Raw genomic sequence first — 22,590 nt, 5'->3', positions numbered from 1 at the left:
GTGTCTTGTTAACTTTCCCTGACATATCCTTCTTATTCCCCTGACAAAGGACCTATTAGTTATGGAAGGGAAGTAGTGTGTCCCTTCTATGTTAAAATGTGTCTGTTGGAGATATTAGGTATACATTTCACCTCCTGAAGGTAAGGACTGGCCAGAAATGGCATTTCATAATTGATTAGATGCCATATTAGATCAGATGCTTCTAAAGCGTGTGAAAGGTTTTGTTTCATCAATAACACACTGAGAAAGTATATTTTCTGTGTGAAGAATTTGTCTTGCAAGTACTTTTGTGACTATTGAATGATGTTAACTTCAACTTTGGGCAATAGCATGATCAAGTGTGTATAAAGAGCAGAACATAAGGTCTGAAGTGTGATTCGTTTCTGGTACAGTTTTGCAAAGATGTTCTCAATTATAAATTGGCAGACACGCAAAGAAATACAGTGAATACCTCACAAATACGTGCTTACAAAATTTTAATGAGATAATAACATTGTACACTCATCATAGTGACACCATTGATGTGAGATTAAATTAATTACAACTTATGAATAGTCTTTTATTCCAGATTTGGCTTATTAATGGAACAGAAAAACCACTTCATACATGGTACAGTAAAAATTGTGATTTGTCATGAACTTTATTGGGGTTTGAAAAGTAAATGGGGAAATACAAAAACTTAGTCTTGCTCTATTGCTGCAACATTATTTTTATTTAGTTATGATAAGTTTTCTATTGTCATGTACTATACCATAATTGTGATAAATTTGATCTACTCTGTATTTATTTATTTACTTTTTTATTTTTGTAGGTATGTTTCTGCTGTTGACAAAGCATTGAAAAACTTTGAATATACTAGTGAGTGGGCAGATCTAATTTCTGCTCTTGGGAAGCTGAATAAAGTAAGTTAAATTAATAAAGTAGTTTTTCATTATAATTGCACAGGCTTCCACAGCCAGAATCAGTTGACACAGAAGTTTTCTAAGTAGATCCAGAAGAAACGCATGGTTGAAACACTGGATTCTCCTTATAGTTTTTTTACATTATGATATATTATGATACTTAGAAAACTTTTATGTCAACTAGTTTTTCAGTGATTCCATTGTCAGTTTTGCTGGATGTTTTCCTCTTGATGCAAGGCTACAGGTGTTTTGTGTGTGCTACACTTTTATTCAAGTGACTCTAATACTGGGAATGTGTCCCATGATCGGTTGCATGCTATCTGTTAGAAATATATTTCCTGTTGCAAAAACTTTTCAATTGCATATACATCTACATGGTTACTCTGCAATTCACACTTAAGTGCCTGGCAGAGGGTTAATCGAACCATTTTCATACTACTTTTCTATCATTCCACTCTTAAATGGCGTGTGGGAAAAAGGAACACCTAAATCTTACCATTCGAGCTCTGATTTATCTTATTTTATTATAATGATCATTTCTCCTACGTAGGTGGATGTCAAAAAAATATTTACGCATTCGGAAGAAAAAGTTGGTGATTGAAATTTCGTAAATAGATCTCGCCACAAAGAAAACCGCCTTTGTTTTAGTGACTGCCACTCCAACTCACGTATCATATCAGTGATACTCTCACCCCTATTGCGCGATAACACAAAACGAGCCGCCCTTCTTTGCACTTTTTCGATGTCCTCCGTCAGTCCTACCTGGCAATATTCCAGCAGAAGATGGGCAAGTGTCTTCGGTACTAAATGTGGCCCTTGCAGTCACTACGTGATTTATGTTTATTTGCTTGTCATGCAGTTTGTAATAAATATGCTGTTTCCCATGGCTTGGCAGTGGTTTTGGTACCATCCTACAATGTGACAGAATCCATACATGTTTGTTTCTTCATTGTTTACAATCACAAATGAACAGATTCAACACCCTGTGTGCAGAGTTATTCGCATTTCCTCGGATACCTCTCTACTCGCTCACTAGATCAACTCAAACATGAGACAGGGCTGCAAAGCGTGTGGCTGATGTTTGTCACCAGTTTTGAGAATGACGTCTCCCCCAGCACAGCTTAATCTGCATACTAGTATATGTTTTGTCTATTCAGCCTAAACCTCACAATGGCTTGCTGAGACCGTATCAAGTTTTATGTGGCCAAGTAACTGTTGGAGATGGTGAAGGACATGGCCATTATTTTCCTGTATGTTTTATCTATCAACCTCTATAGAACTGTCAGAAAACAAGTTTACAAATTTCTTCACTAGAAGTAAAAAGAAATTTTGAAGTTTGTTAAAGTGTCAGCTCAAAGAGTTGATGTCCTCTTGAACTTGACAGGGTGGCAACACTACTCAACATGCAAGAACAAAATCACAACATTCTGTTTCGCATTGGCGGGGCTGCTCAGTCTGCCATTCTGGGGACACAAGGACTATTTTGGTTTGATCCTAAGAGACAGTCTACCAGCTAACTTTCATGGTTTTAGAAGATTTACTTCATGCATCTGGATGAATGCAAGTCCTGGGTGACACCTTACACCAATATATCCACATTTAACCCACATTTGTTCAACTTCAGTTATGTCATACAAACTTAAGAACACATGGAAATAATACAAGGCATCAACTCATACGATCATACCAGATGTATGGCGTGCAGCAAAAATACTTTTACACACCACCGAAAGATGGATAAAGGACATAATGATGAATGTACATAAAGTCTGCACTTGTTATTAACGAAAGGACATTCTACAAAGTCTCATTTTGTGTATACAAACCCTGGATTTTTGCAAACTTGTGAAAAGCTTTTATAGTTTCTCCCAACATTTTGTTTTGTTTTTGCATCATAAATGTCTATAGTATATGGAAATTGCATTAGGCGAACCCATAGACAATAATCTAACAGATTGAAGTTGATGTTGCAAGAAGAAATGGACCTGTCCTTCTTTAACTATCCATCTGTTATTGCATCGTCCAGTGCCTCTCCAGGAAAGTGACTGGAATTTTCTGGTATGCCATCATGAATAAATCAGTGCTTCATCTTATTTTCGTGGGCTTATCTTGCACCAAGTTTGCACCACTGATTTAAATAAAGTTCCTGTGGACAGACCAGCAAGTTATGTATAGCTGTGTTGAAGAAATAGCCACATCATGTTGTTTGTAGACATGACACCGCAGACTTACATATGTACGAAACACAGGTGGTTAGAGGCAGATGGAAAAGTAAGAGTTGACCAACACATTAAGACAATTACAAGCAGCAGCGGATGAAGATAGGACAGATGTGGAGTTGCATACTATGCAGCTGATGAATCGGGAACAAGATGTACTGCATAACACTCGGGTAGTATGAGAGTTAACTGTGGAACTGATACATCATGTAAAGAATACCATGGGAGTAGTAAACAATGACTTAGATAGAATATGAAATCGATAAAACATGATTGAGAAGACAATGGTTGTAATAAGATTGTTGTGCTCAATAGCAGACAACCTAAGTGTCACAAGAATTGGGGTAGCCATGTTGCAAGAAGCAGTGCATCACGCAGTACATGGGAAATTAAGTCTCATGTTGGTACCTCCGCAACAGATTTTAGCTGGTTTACTGAAAGTACAACAAAGCATAGCAACAGAATTATAGCTTGTAATAGAAGTGATGGAGTGAAGTTTGTCACTATTCTTCCACATGTCAGTGGTTGGAATTACTTGTTGTTGCCAGTCTGTGTTTTATATCCTTTTTACTTCTGTCATCATCAGGTATTATGCTACCCAAATATCCAAACCTGTCTGCTGCTTTCTGATTCTCATATCATATTCTAATTCTCTTAGAATTACCTGTGTTAATTGGGCTGTATTCGGGTAACCTTGTTTTACTTTCTTGTGTTATTAGCTTATAGCCTCCTTTTTCAGTTAACGTCGTCATTTAGTAGCATTGTTTCTGAAATATCACTGTAAGAATGCTGGACTTTCCATTTATTTCATTCTGTCTCTTTCTTTTTTTTCAGGTGCTGCTGAATTATATGAAATTTCCAGTTATTCCACGCCGTATAAAAATCAGTAAGCGTCTTGCACAGTGTATGCATCCAGCACTGCCTTCAGGTGTTCATTTAAAAGCTCTTGAGACTTATGATATAATATTCAAATGTATGGGAACAAACCGTTTAAGCCATGAACTATTCATTTATAGTGCTGGTAAGTCTGCAAGTTTTCCTCCAGATTCATCCTGCACTGAATTTGTGATATAACTAATCTGTTTAGATTTTATTATTTATGGACAAAAGCATGTTGTATGTGTTCATAAAATGGTGCACTGATTGTTGTTCCTCTAAGAAAAGAACAATGTTACAGCAGCAAACATAGTACTTAAATCTAGACAGTGTTGGTTGTAAAGTTAGAATAGGAATTAACTTTGTTTCTTTGAGTGGATTCTTGTATTAGTGTCCTCCAGAATTGCCAATCATAACTTATATAATGTGGTGATGTTTGTTCCTTTCCCACTAGCCTAGGGAATAAAGCTTGCTGTAAAACATTTCTAGTGACGATAGTTACTGTAATTATCAATTTCTCATCTATAATGTCTGGTTCAAAATTTATTTTGTAATCTTATTTTCCAAATTGTAATTATAAGGACATCCAAATTTTTGAAACTACTATTAGGTTAAATATTATAATGAGCCACAAAAAAATTATATGTATCTACAATTCTAGGCTTGTTTCCACTTCTGGGCCATGCTGCCATGAATGTCCGTCCTTCTCTTCTCACTGTATATGAAACACATTTTGTACCTCTGGGAGAGAGACTTAGACCTGGACTTAGTGGTTTCTTGAGTGGTGTTCTACCAGGCTTAGAAGAAGGTTCCGATCATTTTGAAAGGTGAGCTGGCAAGTCAGTTATGTTCAGTGGATGTGGTTTACGGTTGATACTGTTCATGGAAACTGATGACATTTGCAGTGTCTCTATTAAGGTTTACAGACATAAATTGAATAATGCTTCCCCAACAATCGTATGTATTACTTTTAAGGAACTATATGCATTTAATTTTCCGTTAACTGCACAAACATTATATTTATTATATGAAGATGGTATCTGTTCTTTCAGACATGTCCGAAAGAACAGATACCACTTCATATACAGGGTAGCGCACGAAATATGTTACCAATTGTTTCTTTCACAATTTACGACGCACATTAGATATCCTGCTGGGATCTCTACAGCAGTACCAGCAGAGCTTGGAAAAACAAATGAGTTACAAACTGACGTGTAATTCACGATACTGCCGCTAGGAGACTAGTAAGCAGCAATGGCTGACAATGGAAGACTGACGACACAACAACGATCGGCAATTGTGTTACTTCTTCATGAAACGAAAAGCCTTGTTGTGACTCAGAGATGTTTTCGACAACAGTTTAACACACGATGGGTCCCTTGCAAGAAGACCATCCACAGGTTGTATGATAAATTTTTACAGGAAGGAACAGTATTGGAAGCGAAGCGACCTCGGCCTAAGCCTGTTTGTTCGCCAAAGAATATTGAAGCGGTACGAGTTGCTGTACAGAGAAGTCCCAGGAAATCGTGTAGAAAGGTAGCAGTGCAACTGGGAATATCTAGACGCTCCGTTCAACGCATTCTTAAAAGTGACCTCCATATGTACCCATACAAGATGACCTGTGCACAGAAGCTCACTGAAGAACACAAGCAGCAGAGACTACTGTTTGCTCAGTGGGCGGAGGATAGGGAAGAAACTCTCAACAACGTTTGGTTTTCAGACAAGGCGCATTTTCATTTAGACGGTGTGGTTAACAAACAAAATGTATACTTTTGGGCCACTGAAAACCCACAAGTGCTTCATGAACGACAACATTATGCTTCGAGGATTACAGTGTGGGCAGCAATTTCCAGTCACGGACTTATTGGATCCTTTTTCTTTGAAGAAACTATGAACAGCGAGCGTTATTTGAGCATGCTTCGCAATAGCTTCATTCCATAGCTTCTTGCTACTGCCTTGCTCTTCAACTCACAGTGATTCATGCAAGATGGAGTAAGGCCACATACTGCAAAAACTGTGTTGGAGTTTTTACACGAGCATTTCGACATGCGGATCATTTCACTCAGGTTTCCAGGCCGCTTCAATGATGGACAAAACTGGCCCCCCAATAGTCCAGACCTCAATCCATGTGACTTTTTTCTTTAGGGATACCTAAAGGAAAAAATTTTCCCGAAACGTCCACGTGATTTAATGGAGCTCAGAAGACTTATTCTTCAAGCTTGCAGTGAAATTACGGAAGACATGTGCCGTAGGGTAATCACTAACTTCAGTGTTCGTTTGAAGGAAGTTAGGAAACGAAATGGTGGACATATTGAGCATGTGCTGAGTTAGAACAAATCTCCATGGATGGCTCTTGATTTTAGTATATGTTCCTTTCAGATTGTATTGACAATAAAGTTTATATACAAAAGCAGAATGGTAACACATTTCGTGCACCACCCTGTAGATAAGGCTTATCGGCCAATGATCTTCTTGAGTGTGGATGCACTCATATTGCTCAAACTCTTATGGGAATCGGTAGATTGACTGTCGCGAGTAATGAGTATAGTGGGCAGGGGCGCTACAAATGTATTGTGTGGACAGTAAGTTGGAGATGTGGGTCTCACAAGGAGCTTGCCAGAGATAAGTCCGTGCAGTTGCGCTATCCTCTGTGTCCTTGGTGGCTCAGATGGATAGAGCGTCTGCCATGTAAGTAGGAGATCCCATGTTCGTATCCCGGTTGGGGCACACATTTTCAACTGTTCCCATTGATACTTGTCAATGCAGCTAATGGTCTGGATTTCATTGTAATTTCATTATATTTATTATCTGACCACTAATTTCCTTATATAAATGTTGCAGTGTTTTATGCTTTGAATAAATATTTATAAAAAAGTTGTCTCCAAAAGACATATATGATCTAATAAAGATGAGAATGTGGCAGGAGACAGACATGAAAAAAAATTGAACACAAATATTAACTTTCAAACCAAATGTTCATATGTATTATGCAGGAAAAACTAACAAAATAGTGCTACTCAAGGATCAAGCATTTTTTATTGGCTTAAGGATGTGACAACAGACCATAGTTACTGGAAAAACAGTAGCTAAATGTTAACATCAAATGAATCATGTTTTGTGGATATGGTTTACACCTGAAACTGTTAAATAATATGATAAGTAAATCACTGAAATTCAGACATCTGTTTTTGTGCAGTGGAGAGTAGTATAACTGTTCTATTCATAATGTGTCTGTTTCTTTCAGAACTACCTCATTGTTAGAAAAAGTTTGTGATGGAGTAGGTCCAAACCACTTTTATGGATGTCTGTGGGATTGCATAGCAGCAAACAGTGGTATACGCCTCCCTGCTATATCCTATGTTCTGTCACACTTCAACAAGAGGCTTTCTATGGAAGATCAGTTATTCATCATGGGGACCAATGTTGACATTATGGTAATAAGCACTGTTTAAACTTCATTTTGGTTTTTATTGTTTGTAATGATGACACAACAAAGTAAGAAAGCATAAATTATATTCCCATTAAATTTCCTCGTGTCAGACTGCCATTTTGAATAGTGTAATCATGCCACCCCCTGTTTTTCTTGTGTTATGTCTGTGTGATAAAGACTGTGTGGCTACTTATTGATCTTTTACTTCTCCTCCTCCAGACAACAATTAGTATCTGAATCACTGCTGTAGTTGATGATAGGGAAAAATTTATACTGCTAATGCATTCTGTTCCTCCTTGTACCCGAACACGATTAATGTGACGGTACTTCATTCCGTGACCTACATAGATCATTTCTTAAATATTGTAGTGGACTGTTGCAAGTGAAGTTTCGTTCAGTTAGTAAGTTTATTGTTGTGTAAAAAATTATTATCTAGAAATTTTAAATTTTGTAATTATTCTATAGAAATAATACCAAAATACAGTAAAAGTTGTTCATCCATGTGATCAGTCTCAACTTTTCTTTAAGGTTAGTGCACTGTGTGCATGTATGCAAGACACTAGTGTGCTGGTGCAGCGCAGTGCGCTCGACCTACTGCTTGTGGGATTTCCCATGCACAATAACCAGTTATTGCGCACTGATGTGGTACGACTTGTAACAGCCTCTCTTACTACCATACTTCGTAGAGATATGTCACTGAACAGGTATGCAGTTTAGAATTGTCACAAGATCCATAATTTTTTTCTTTTTATATTCTATCCCTGCTGCCTTCAGATGCTATAAATGTAGCTTTGCCTTTCTTCACTCTATCTGCCAAGATAAGCTGTAGTGTCAGTACTGCCTTGCATGTGCCTACATTTCTCTGGAATCCAAACTGATCTTTTCCAAGGCAGGCTTATAGCATGTGAATAATGCACGCTGGTACTTTGCAAATGTGACATGAAACTGATTGGAGGATGGAGTAAATATTCCTGAATTCCGATCAAAAACAACCGCCAAGATGAGAAACATAGAAATAGATATCCTCGGTGTCGCAAAGCAGTTTACATCACTTACTAAAAGTAAGGCTTCCGGTCCAGACTGTATACCAGTCAGGTTCCTCTCAGAGTATGCTGATACAATAGCTGCTCATTCACTGAAAGATCCGTACCTAAAGACTGGAAAATTGCTAAAGTCACACCAATACCCAAAAAGGGAAGTAGGAGTAATCTGTTGAATTACAGGCCTATATCACGAATGTCGATTTGCAGTAGGGTTTTGGAACATATACTGTATTCGAACATTATGAAGTACCTCAAAGAAAATGATTTATTGACACGCAGTCAGCACGGATTCAGAAAGTATCATTCTTGCGAAACACATCTAGCTCTTTATACTCATGAAGTAATGAGGTGTGATTCCATATTTTTAGATTTCCAGAAGGCTTTCGACACCGTTCCCCACAAGCGTCTTCTAACCAAACTGCATGCCTATGGAATACTGCCCGAGTTGCGCAACTGATTTCGTGATTTCGTATCAGGGAGGTCACAGTTCGTAGTAACAGACGGAAAGTCATCAAGTAAAACAGAAATAATATCCGGTGTTCCCCAAGGAAGCGTTATAGGCCCTCTATTGTTCCTGATCTATGTTAATGACATAGGAGACAATCTCATTAGCCGTCTTAGATTGTTTGCAGATGGTGCTGTCATTTACTATCTTGTAAAGTCATCAGATGACCAAAATGAATTGCAAAATGATTTAGATAAGATATCTGTATGGTGCAAAAAGTGGCAATTGACCCTGAATAAAGAAAAGTGTGATGTTATTCACATGAGTACTAAAAGAAATCCGCTAAATTTTGATTACACAATAATTCGCACAAATCTGAAGGCTGCAAATTCAACTAAATACTTAGCGATTACAATTACAAATATTCTAAATTGGAATGTTCATGTAGATGATGATGTGGGTAGAACCAACCAAAGACTATGATTCATTGGCAGATCACTAAGAAGATGCAACAGGTCTACTAAAGAGACTGCTTACACCACGCTTGTCCACCCTATTCTGGAGTATTGCTGTACAGTGTGGGATCCGCATCAGATGGGACTGACAGATGACATCGAAAAAGTACAAAGAAGGGCAGCTCATTTTGTATTATCGCGAAGTAGGGGAGATAGTGCCACAGTCATGATACGTGAATTGGAGTGGCAATCATTAAAACAAAGGCGTTTTTCATTGCGACAGGATCTTCTCATGAAATTTCGATCACCAGTTTTCTCCTCCGATTGCAAAAACATTCTGTTGGCACCCACCTACATAGGGAGAAATGATCATCATGGTAAAATAAGAGGAATCAGGGCTCGCGCAGAAAAATTTAAGTGCATGATTTTCCCGCGCGCCATTTTAGAGTGGAACGGTAGTGTGAATAACAGAGTAATCATGTAGCTGTAGATGTAGATTGGTAATATTGACAACTGTCAGCACTATGCCTTTGTTTTCTTAGTATGGGCCTCCTATGTATTTCTTCCACCCTTAAACAATCCCATCTTTGCTTAGCATGGGCTAACCATCTGAAGTCTTGGTATTCATAAAGCTGAAGCTCTCTTCTCCAAAGATGTCTCTGATTTTCCCATATGTGGCACCTTAATTTCTATAAGTAGTATTTAAGTTTGTCTTTAGAAAAATGTTTTTCAAAATTTTTGTAACATTATTTCATGATGTTCTAATTCCTACGTGTCAACAAGAATAAAAACACATGTAGTGGCATAGCTGAAAGCATTCGTTTTTTTCTTTTTACAAAATAAAATCAGTATAGATGACTTTTGTTTCATACATTATATGCAAAATATAGTGGTTAGTGCGATTTTTGGTGAACTACTGTTATTATGTCTGTCAAAGTATGAACAAAATAACTTGGCACATATCTGCACATACTGCATTGTAGAGGAGGGGGAAGTGGCAGTGGTGGGGGCTCTGTTCTGTTTGGCAACGATGTGTGATTGGCGAGGTGTAGTTTAACAGCTGTTGCCTTTGCACAAGCAGAACTTCTAAGCCATAGCTAGCATGTTTGCAAATGTTCACATTAACTTATTACATCCTGAAGGCCAATAATGTGACAAGTCAGTAGCCTCTGGCTAGAATACTGAGTAATAAAATCAGTGTATGAACAACTGAGACAGCCACTGTTATGGGATGAAGCTTGCAGTTCAGCAAATGACAGCAAACAAATGTGGCCATCCCTTCAGAACAGAGAGGTGGACTTGCTCCATAATCAAGATGAGATTTTGTTTTTGTGCAGGTCCCAAGGTATTTTACACAAAGTATGCCAGGAAATGTTCAGGAGTGAAGTAAAATAGCAATGGTGTAACAACAGAAAGACTTTGATGGAATTGTTTATATTATGGTTCCCATGTATAATTAAGAATTTTGGAATGCATTTTGTATCAGCTAAGGAGTAAGTCAATAATAAGTAAGGTATTCTGTGTTAATAAATTGTATTTCAAAATATTAATTTAAATACTGTTTTCAGGCGTTTATTTGCTTGGCTACTAGGATCAGAAGTAAATGTATCTTTACTGAGTTCAGAACATCCTCTTGTTAAGAAATCTCGCAGCGTAGAATCTACTTCATCCAATACCTCACCCTATTTTGAGATGTATTCCAGAGATCTCTTGATTCAGGTATGCATATAAGATAGGCCTAAATGTGCAATGTTGTATTTTGTAAATTCATTTTATGATATAGAACTGAGCTCCTCATGAATGCTGTGTCATTTTTAGTTAATTTATGGCTCTATAGTGGAAATGTATAAAAGAGCAGGAGCTGACTTAAAATGGCAAATTGACATACAAATCTAATGTTCACCTGAGCTTTGTGTCACTATTTCACATTGATATTGATATCAGTTGCAATGTTGCCCTTCTTAAAAGTGTCATGCTATATTATATGTTCAGATTTAGATCTGTTGACATCATGCAATTCTGAGATGGTGCGCTGAATTCCTGGAACGCATCAGTGCAGCATTGTGGTCTTCGTCAGTGCTGCAGTTATTTTTGCATTGAAATCTTAGAACCTTTGAGCACTTCCAAATGTCTACAAAAGAATACAACTTCTTCTTTTAATGAATACTTATATTGCATCATAATGCACAATCACTTTTTGTATTTCAACATTTAGTAACAGGGAAACATAACTCATATATACTGTTGGAGATTGCACATTTGTCTCTGATTCGTTGTCACACAGTGCTCCTTACTCAGTGGTGCACCACTCCCACACAGGTACAACAGTAATACTGCTATTGCAGTCCCACCTTGAAAATGTGTGACATCCATCCATCCACCCGTATAAGCATTACATGCAAAACAGATGACAAAAACCCATAAACAGCTTTCCATCATTAACTATTAAACTATCCTACGGTTTCAACAGCCACAACCATAATTTTTCAGCTAGGTAGACTTGGGGCAACACATCACTTTGCCATAGTTCAACCACAAAGTGTAAATTACAATGATATTTTTTGTGTGTTTTCCAGTGTAACTCACCGTTTCAGTTTTTTAAATGTTAAATTCATATTATACATATTCAAGGTATTTTATTTGTGTCAGTAGGCTATTTTAGGTCATTGGCTAATTGTTAACTACTAATGTAGGAGACCAGAGAAATGTTGGTGTTTAAAATAGATGACTGGTGTATAAAGATATAATGCATTTCTGTAATGATTTGAATTTACCCATAAAAGTGTCTAATAATGGCAGCATGTTTTTTTTTATTTTTTTTATTTTTAGTCTAAATGTTTAAATCATCCATATTAAATCCTTTTGTCTGTTGTGGGTGTTATAATGTTATATAATCTGTTGTTATAGGCTATAAAAATTACTCTAAGTCAGAGTGCAAGTCACCCACAAGATGTTCGTCCTTATCGCCTTTTGGTTTCTCTCTTGGACAAGCCAGACATAGGCCCTGAGATTTTAGATGATATCCTGTATGAAGTTTTCAGGTATGTAATTTACTGTTTTCGATTGATCATTTCTTGCAGAACACTGAATAGAAAGGTGATGAGCCACAGAGAAGGATATGGAAATGACAATTATTAGCTGAGCTTCTGGAAAACATCCTTTTTCAGAGATTTGTTTGTGTATTACAACTCTTGTAAAATTAGTTGCGGACAACAGCCTTTCCAATAGTTGAGTTCCATACTACATATGTTAATTAAGATTACTTTGTTCTCTCTTCAAGTGACTGCCAGTCAAAATATTTTGTTAGTTCCTTTCATAAGGTTCTTCTCATTTAATGGTCAGCACTTCTGCTTTTTAAAAATTTGTCAGCATTCTTGCTTGGGTTATGGTGGAACACCTTATATCCCCCCCACACCCACTGTTTTTTAGTTGTACTATATGTACTTCTACATCACCCTTTTCTTTCATTTGAATTTCCATGCCCCCAACATTGTGTGCTTTGCCTCAGTTCAGTTCTATTATGAACCACATAAAAAGTGTTTGGTATTTAACCTTATAATGCACTGACATAACTGGTTGTCTTATGTTTTTGTCTGTCTGAATTACCCAGAATGGTAGTTGTTGGTGCCCCCCCCCCCCCCCCCTCCCCCGCTTCTCCATCCTCTTCCTTTGTACTGAATACTTGTGTTAATTTGTAAAACATATATTTATCATCATGCAATTTTCCCATGCATTTGGTTGAGAATACATTTTCCAAGGTATTTTTTCTTGGTGAAAGTGATATTATTCTCTCTCTCTCTCTCTCTCTCTCTCTCTCTCTCTCTCTCTCTCTCTCTCTCTCTCTCTCTGTGTGTGTGTGTGTGTGTGTGTGTGTGTGTGTGTGTGTGTGTGTGTGTGTGTGTGCTGAAAATAAACTACAGGAAATTGTTGATACACTTGCTTGTTGATGATTTTTCCCTGTTATCACCATCCATTCAATTCGTATGGTGAGCCGTGACAAACTTCTTTGTGCCTTCCTGGAAGAACTCTCCTGCCAGCTGTTTTCCCCAATTCAGAACCTCTTTCTGCACCGACTCGTCGGTTGAAAATTTAAGGTCACTCATATGTGCCTTGAGGGAGGTGTAAAGATGATAATTTGAAGGCACCAAGACTGAGGAATATGGGGAATAGTTAAAGAATGCCGTGGTGGCTAAGGCTGTGAGAGGATGGGCATTGTTGTGCAACAATCACATTCTTCTCATCAGCAGTCCCCTGCTTTAGTTTTGAATGCTCCTTTTGAGATTTTTTAGGGTCTCACAATATTGTTTTGCATTGATGCTCTATTCCTGCGGCAGAAATTCAACCAAAAAATTCTATTTCGGTCCCAAAACACTATGGCCATTAAATGATATTTATGTTGATCTCTATTCCAATATTCTGTACAGATTCCAGAGCTCTTGGAACTGAGGTGATGCAAAACTTTTTTTGATGTGTGTACAATTATTTTCTGAACATGCCTCATATATTTTGCAGTTTCTATGCAAAACTGAAGGATAATTAAGAACAATAAAAGTTTGAGTAATTATATTTATACTTACGGCAAGGCTTTTATTGATGAACACTGTTCTTATGCTTTAAATGTTCTTAATCTAGTGAGGATGTGGTGCAAAACGGGTACATCAAGGATGTGGAGGGCCATATTGACCCTGTTTTTCATGTATATTTTTAAAGTATTTATTGTCACTTTTTATTAAACATGGGAATTAAATGTGTGAATTATATATTAATTAAAGAATTTTCATAGAAACAGACAGTGTTAAGCAAAAAAATGCTTTCTTACTTAATTTTTACATAAAGTCTACAAAATAATCATATTAACATGTTACATTCAGATAGTTAAGGGAGCCAAAAATTCAATAGTCATTGGGGACTGGAATAAGATAGTAGGGAAAGGAAGAGAAGGAAACATAGTAGGTGAATATGGACTGGCGGTAAGGAATGAAAGAGGAAGCCACCTGGCAGAATTTTGCGCAGAGCATAACTTAATCATAGGTAACGGTTGGTGTAAGAATCATGAAAAAGGTGGTATATGTGGAAGAGGCCTGGAGACACTGGAATATTTCAGATAGATTATATAATGGCAGGACAGAGATTTGGGAACCAGGTTTTAAATTGCAAAACATTTTCAGGGGCAGATGTAGACTCTGGCCACCATTTATTGGTTATGAACTGTAGATTAAAACTGAAGAAACTGCAAAAAGGTAGGGATTTAAGGAGGTGAACCTGGATAAACTGAAAGAACCAGAGGCTGTAGAGAGTTTCAGAGAGAGCATTAGGGAATGATTGACAAATAGGGAAAAGAAATACGTTAGAAGAAGAATGGGTAGCTTTGAGAGATGACATAGTAAAAGCAGCAGAGGATCAAGTAGGTAAAAACACAAGGGCTAGTAGGAATCTTTGGGTAACAGAAGAGTTACTGAATTTAATTGATGAAAGGAAAAAATATAAAAGTGCAGTAAATGAAGCAGGCAAAAAGGAATACAAACGTCTCAAAAATGAGATCAACAGGAAGTGCAAATTGGCTAAGCAAGGATGGCTAGAGGACAAATGTAAGGATGTAGAGGCTTATCTCACTAGGGGTAAGATAGATACTGCCTACAGGAAAATTAAAGAGACCTTTGGAGAAAAGAGAACCACTTGCATGAATATCAAGCGCTCAGATGGAAATCCAGTTGTAAGCAAAGAAGGGAAAGCAGAAAGGTGGAAGGAGTATGTAGAGGGTCTATACGAGGATGACGTACTTGAGGGCAATATTATGGAAATAGAAGAGGATGCAGAAGAAGATGAAATGTGAGATATGATGCTGCATGAAGTGAGATATGATGCTGCATGAAGAATTTGAGAGTGCTGAAAGACCTAAGTCAAAAAAAAAAAAAAGGCCCGGGGAGTAGACAACATTCCATTAGAACTTCTGATAGCCTTGGGAGAGCCAGCCCTGACAAAACTCAACCATCTGGTGAGCAAGATGTATGAGACAGGTGGAATACCCTCGGGCTTGAAGAAAAATATAATAATTCCAATCCCAAAGAAAGCAGGTGTTGACAGATGTGAAAATTACCGAACTATCAGTTTAATAACTTATGGCTGCAAAATACTAACACCAATTCTTTACTGACGAATGGAAAAACTGGTAGAAGCTGACTTCGGGGAAGATTAATTTGGATTCCGTGGAAATGTTAGAACACGCGAGGCAATACTGACCCTTCAACTTATCTTAGAAGACAGATAAGGAAAGGCAAACCTACGTTTCTAGCATTTATAGACTTAGAGAAAGCTTTCGATAATGTTGACTGGAATACTCTCTTTCAAATTTTGAAGGTGGCAGGGGTAAAATACAGGGAGTGAAAGGCTGTTTACAATTTGTACAGAAACCAGATGGCAATTATAAGAGTTGAGGGGTATGAAAGGGACTGCTGGCTGTGAAGGGAGTGAGACAGGGTTGTAGCCTATCCCCAATGTTATTCAATCTGTATGTTGAGCAAGCAGTAAAGGAAACAAAAGAAAAAATTGTAGTAGGAATTAAAATCCATGGAGAAGAAATAAAAACTTTGAGATTTGCCGATGACATTGTAATTCTGTCAGAGACAGCAAAGGATCTTGAAAGGAGGATATAAGATGAACATCAACAAAACCAAAATGAGAATAATGGAATGTAGTCGAATTAAATCAGGTGATGCTGAGGGAATTAGATTAGGAAATAAGACACTTAATTTAGTAGTTGAGTTTTGCTATTTGGGAAGCAAGATAACTGATGATAGTCAAAGTAGAGAAGTTATAAAATGTAGGTTTGCAATGGCAAGGAAAGTGTTTCTGAAGAAGAGAAATTTGTTAACATCGAGTATAGAGTGTCAGGAAATCTTTTCAGAAAGTATTAGTGTGCAGTGTAGCCATGTATGGAAGTGAAACGGATGATAAAAAGTTTAAATAGGAAGAGAATACAAGCTTTCGAAATGTGGTGCTACAGAAGATTTCTGAAAATTACATGAGTAGAGCATGTAACTAATGAGCAGGTAATGGGGAGAAGAGGACTTCGTGGCACAACCTGACTAAAAGAAAGGATCGGTTGGTAGTACATGTTCTGAGACATCACCAGTTTAGTATTGGAGGGAAGCGTGGAGGGTAAAACTCGTAGAGGGAGACCAAGAGATGAATACAATAAGCACATTCAGAAGAGTGTAGGTTGCAGTAGTTACTCGGAGATGATGAAGCTTGCAGAGGGTGGAGTAGCATGGAGAGTTGCATCAGACCAGTCTGTGGACTGAAGACCACAACAGTAACAACAACAGCAACAGCAACAACAACATTATGTATTTTTTAAAATCTACAAAACCATACATTCTCATGAGTAATTTTTTGCTAAGTATTTATGAGATAAATCTTCTTCAAACACAAAATGGACAATAAATTTTCAAGATAAGCTGTTGATCATCTCTTACCATAGCATATTGTTCATAGAATGGAACAAGGTGTTCTTGAAAAATGTACTTATGACATCCTTCGCAAGCATGTAGTGTTTTACAGTGTCTAGCATAGGGACACACTTGACATCTTTTCGTACACCTTGGACTCTGGCAGTCGATTCTTGTGAAGATTCTACACTAAATTCTCTGATTCTCTTATGCAGGGTGCTTGGCAGTTTGAGGTATTTTTCGTCAGGCACTAGTGCTCACTGATGATCTTACAGCCTAGTGTTTTTGTGAAATTACAACACTTTTGGTTTTTATTGTTATTTGATCGCTGAACAATGGCAGTATTTATGATAGCCATACTCAGTATTGCATAGAAGACAGTCTGAGGCCATTTTTTTTTAGTTGCAGATTACATCATAGGTCAACTCCACCTTTCGTAGAATTATAAAACATGTTTATCTGTGGTTTCTTTTTATCTCATGTCGATTCATCATTTTCAGCATCATGGTGTAGACCAGACATGAGCAAAACAACTTTGTTTTTCTTTGGTATATGAGAAACAAGTGTAATATCCTTTTGGAAATTGAACTTAGATGAGTAGATACCTCAATCACGAGTTTCGCCCATGTTCTTACGCATTGTTGCTTGTGTTCTTTCAGCAGATGTGGCACTCGTTCATAGCTTGTAAACCAATTACCTAAAGCCACATTATGGCTTGTTTTTGAAATGGGTTTCATCATCCGATTCACCACATCAGATGGTTTATTACTGAGTGAAAACAGTCCCTCCGGCTGCATCCCAGCCTATATTTCGAGGTTGAAGATATAGAAATTCTTTGCATCAACCAAGGCAAATATTTTATGCCATATTGGGCCGGTTTTTATGGAATGTATTGTCAAAATTGCTTCTGCTTCTGAATGCAAGCGGCATTTCATCTATGGTTGAATATTCTCCTAGTACATAGGCTTTCTTGCAGTTTCAATGAATATTTCAAATATCTGATGTATTGGTGCTAAGTTGTTCAACTGTTTTCTTTCTTCATGTGCGGATTTATTGTCAAAACAAAGACAGCTTTGAATAACATGAAAATGTTATCATGTCATTGTCAACCAAAATATTTCAACGCCTGTTCCGTCTGAAGCCCAAAGGTCAACGGTGTTCTGCCTCCCAGATGGCCAAAATACAGCAATGTACAACAAGCTTATATAAGCCTTCAGCTTGCTCATTGTCATTCCCTCCGTAAAACGGTGATTTGCAACTACTTCACAAGCTGCTTTCCTTTCTGCAATTTGCAAGTTCTAGTATTTCAAGATAATAGTAAGCTATATTTTCATTGCAAAACAGACTCCAGCATTCAAGCTCTGTCTTTGCTAATCTTGCCACTAAACTCACGCCAGTTACCTGCCTGATGATATTTTCAGAACAGGTCCAAACGTGTTGAGGTGGATTTTTGTATGACTTGGATCCATCTTTACCAAAATACACTCCTGGAAATGGAAAAAAGAACACACTGACACCGGTGTGTCAGACCCACCATACTTGCTCCGGACACTGCGAGAGGGCTGTACAAGCAATGATCACACGCACGGCACAGCGGACACACCAGGAACCGCGGTGTTGGCCGTCGAATGGCGCTAGCTGCGCAGCATTTGTGCACCGCTGCCGTCAGTGTCAGCCAGTTTGCCGTGGCATACGGAGCTCCATCGCAGTCTTTAACACTGGTAGCATGCCGTGACAGCGTGGACGTGAACCGTATGTGCAGTTGACGGACTTTGAGCAGGGCGTATAGAGGGCATGCGGGAGGCCGGGTGGACGTACCGCCGAATTGCTCAACACGTGGGGCGTGAGGTCTCCACAGTACATCGATGTTGTCGCCAGTGGTCGGCGGAAGGTGCACGTGCCCGTCGACCTGGGACCGGACCGCAGCGACGCACGGATGCACGCCAAGACCGTAGGATCCTACGCAGTGCCGTAGGGGACCGCACCGCCACTTCCCAGCAAATTAGGGACACTGTTGCTCCTGGGGTATCGGCAAGGACCATTCGCAACCGTCTCCATGAAGCTGGGCTACGGTCCCGCACACCATTAGGCCGTCTTCCACTCACGCCCCAACATCGTGCAGCCCGCCTCCAGTGGTGTCGCGACAGGCGTGAATGGAGGGACGAATGGAGACGTGTCGTCTTCAGCGATGAGAGTCGCTTTTGCCTTGGTGCCAATGATGGTCGTATGCGTGTTTGGCGCCGTGCAGGTGAGCGCCACAATCAGGACTGCATACGACTGAGGCACACAGGGCCAACACCCGGCATCATGGTGTGGGGAGCGATCGCCTACACTGGCCGTACACCACTGGTGATCGTCGAGGGGACACTGAATAGTGCACGGTACATCCAAACTGTCATCGAACCCATCGTTCTACCATTCCTAGACCGGCAAGGGAACTTGCTGTTCCAACAGGACAGTGCACGTCCGCATGTATCCCGTGCCACCCAACGTGCTCTAGAAGGTGTAAGTCAACTACCCTGGCCAGCAAGATCTCCGGATCTGTCCCCCATTGAGCATGCTTGGGACTGGATGAAGCGTCGTCTCACGCGGTCTGCACGTCCAGCACGAACGCTGGTCCAACTGAGGCGCCAGGTGGAAATGGCATGGCAAGCCGTTCCACAGGACTACATCCAGCATCTCTACGATTGTCTCCATGGGAGAATAGCAGCCTGCATTGCTGCGAAAGGTGGATATACACTGTACTAGTGCCGACATTGTGCATGCTCTGTTGCCTGTGTCTATGTGCCTGTGGTTCTGTCAGTGTGATCATGTGATGTATCTGACCCCAGCAATGTGTCAGTAAAGTTTCCCCTTCCTGGGACAATGAATTCATGGTGTTCTTATTTCAATTTCCAGGAGTGTATTTTCAGTGATATATGAATTCATGCAGTAAGTTAATTTGTGCTTTATTTATTCAAGCATTTTGATGTATTACTGTTTCAAGTCCTGTGCACTCATTATTTAGAACATCTCATAGATTACATGAAAAATTGATAAGTTGTCAACATGTTATGTGAATGGCATGGTCTATATCTCTCATGTTCTTTCATATGCAGTTCTTCATATTCAAAAGTAATATTTTGGAATACAGCAAATATCATTTCCACCAAAATCATGTTGTCTTTCACTGTATCCTGAACTTGACATAACAAGCAATCAGCCTTAACAATGTGCAGGTTTCACCAAATGCACTATCCTCTGCACCTTGTTAACTGCATTTTAGACACTTACTTAATAATGTTACGTATCTTAACAAAAATACTCAATTTTTGAAAGCGTAACTGCACAGTTAAAAACAGTTACTCACCAAGTTGCAGCAGCAGAAAACACATGTAAAGGTATTGAAATTTGCAAGCTCTTGGGGCCAGTGGCACCTTCTTCTGGTGGGAGGGTTGAAGGGGAAGGAAAAAGTGTGCAGGAAAAGGACTGGTGAGGGTTAGGAAATGGGAATAGCTTGGAAAAGCCGCCCAGTTCCCCAGGTCAGGAGAGGCTTACCAGACAGCATGAAAAGGAAAAATTGATTGTTGGAGACTGCACTGGGCGAGATTTGAAAATGTGAGAGTTTAAAGGTGGAAGATAGAGTAACACACAAGACAGAGATTACTGACAAAACATTATGCTCATGTCTATAAGAACTGAAAGCTAACTGCATTTTGTGTGATAGAGGTGGGGGGAAGGGGGGGGGGGGGAGGGCAGGGAAAAAATAGATGGGTCAGAAAATAAAGGATATAGAAAACCAAAAGGGAGTAAAGAAAGCAATAGTTACTGAGAAGAAACACTGACACCAAAGAAATAAATGTAAATTAAGGCAGATGGATGGCGAGAACCAAGGACGTGTCACAGTGCCGGTTCCCACATGCAGGGCTCTGAGAAACTGGTATCTGAGGGAAGATTTCATATGGTATATGTGCTGAAACAGGCACTGACATTACTACTATCATGTTGCAGAGCATGCTCTTCAACAGGGTATTGTACAACGTGTCCTTTGTGTTAAAACATGTCCTTGGTTCTAGCCGTCCACCAGGCCTTAATTTTTGTTAATTTCTACAGTCTCAGCATTTCTTCTCAGTATCTGTTCCTTTCTTCACTTCCTTTTAGTTTACTGTACCTTTTATTTTCTGACCTGTCTGTTTTTCCCTACTCCTTACCTCTTCTACGTATAATGTGCTTAGCTTTTCACACTTATTAACTCTTACATGATGTTTAGTCAGTAATCTCTGTCTTGCATATTACCCTGTCTTCCACTTTTGAGCTCTCAGGTTTTCAAATCTCATCCAGTGCAGTCCCCAGAAATTAGTCTTTCCTTCTCATCTCCGAGCTCTACCCATTTCCCAAAACTCACCAGTCCTTTTTATGTGCCCCTCTTCCTTCCCAGACAACCCTTGTGCCTGAAGAAGGAGCCAGTGACTCCAAAAGCTTGCAAATTTTAATATTTTTATATGTGTGTTCTCAAGCTGGTGGTTGGTGAGTAAATTTTTTAAATCTATTGTCATATATCTTGCAACTATCTGCAAATGACCTGATCTGTACCATTATTATACACACCAGTTAACTGCATTCTCCATGTGAGCTATGGGTACCTGTTATCATATCCAGAAATGAGGAATAGCCTCCCCAATACTTTCCGACTCCCTCAATCAAAATTCACTGCTGTCACAACATTTCTGATGCCTCTAGCTTTCCCTGTATGACATATTCAGGTGCAACCTCCCTCCACCCCTGCCCCGCACCTGCCTTCGCCCCTGCCCTCGCTTCCACCCCAACCCCCCACCCTCAGCCCCGCCCCCACCACCGCCCCTGCCCCCGCCCCCGCCCTCTGTGGCAGATGAACCTACTACAAACTACTTTGTGTTGTGTTTACCTTCCCACACCTCAGAATTCCTCTCTGACTTCTCTGGTTTTGAGTTTTCTCTCTTTCTGAATGTTGTTATGTCTAATTCTGCCTCCCTTACCCTTCTGTTAGCTCTGTAGGTATTTACTACTTATTGTCACAAAATGTCATTACATACTGAGAATGGAATTGTTCAGAAGAAGGAACTATATGAGAAATATAGCACTCATGATCATTTAGTAGTGGAAACAATGAGTAAGAGTTTAGCTTGTTGTTGTTGTTGTTGTTGTTGTTGTTGTTGTTGTGGTCTTCAGTCCAGAGACTGGTTTGATGCAGCTCTCCATGCTACTCTATCTTGTGCAAGCTTCTTCATCTCCCAGTACCCACTGCAACCTACATCCTTCTGAATCTGTTTAGTGTATTCATCTCTTGGTCTCCCTCTACAATTTTTACCCTCCACGCTGCCCTCCGGTACTAAACTGGTGATCCCTTGATGCCTCAGAATATGTCCTACCAACCGATCCCTTCTTCTGGTGAGTTTAGCTTATACATCCTTTATTAATGTTCAAATGTGGGACTGGTAGGTTTGTGGTTTGTAGGTTCACAAAAATCCACAAGATGAAAACTTGGGTTTCCAGTTGGGTTGCAGTGTTAAGACACCACTGTGTTTCAGATATTGTCATACTTCTCATCATCTAGTGAAGTTTTGACATATTTTGAATGTTTAAATATTTATAGTAGCGTCACTCTATACAAATGTGTGACCTTCATGTATTTTGATGATTTTGGTGTGAAGATATGCACATTTCCAGTAAACATGGTAAAGTTTCGTGGTAACCTGTTCGAGATAAAGTCATTTGTTTGACCCCATATTGCACCTTTCACCAGTGTACTCTTGA

At 39.1% G+C, this 22,590-nt stretch overlaps 1 protein-coding gene across 1 annotated transcript in view; it reads left to right on the top strand.

The window, feature by feature from the left end:
- The first annotated feature begins 303 nt into the window (after positions 1-303).
- Positions 304-22,590, top strand: part of LOC126160489 (protein dopey-1 homolog) — a 328,138-nt gene continuing 305,851 nt past the window's right edge. Inside the window, exons 1-8 of the mRNA XM_049916952.1 lie at positions 304-338; positions 812-902; positions 3,956-4,142; positions 4,659-4,824; positions 7,242-7,431; positions 7,956-8,131; positions 10,939-11,089; positions 12,278-12,411. Coding sequence (XP_049772909.1) covers positions 304-338; positions 812-902; positions 3,956-4,142; positions 4,659-4,824; positions 7,242-7,431; positions 7,956-8,131; positions 10,939-11,089; positions 12,278-12,411 — 1,130 coding nt within the window. The remainder of the gene's footprint in view (positions 339-811; positions 903-3,955; positions 4,143-4,658; positions 4,825-7,241; positions 7,432-7,955; positions 8,132-10,938; positions 11,090-12,277; positions 12,412-22,590) is intronic.

This window comes from Schistocerca cancellata, chromosome 1, assembly GCF_023864275.1.
Source record: "Schistocerca cancellata isolate TAMUIC-IGC-003103 chromosome 1, iqSchCanc2.1, whole genome shotgun sequence".
Classification (NCBI taxonomy): Eukaryota; Metazoa; Arthropoda; class Insecta; order Orthoptera; family Acrididae; genus Schistocerca; species Schistocerca cancellata.
The sequence above is the reverse complement of the archived record's forward strand: the minus strand, read 5'-3'. Positions and strand labels throughout refer to the sequence as shown.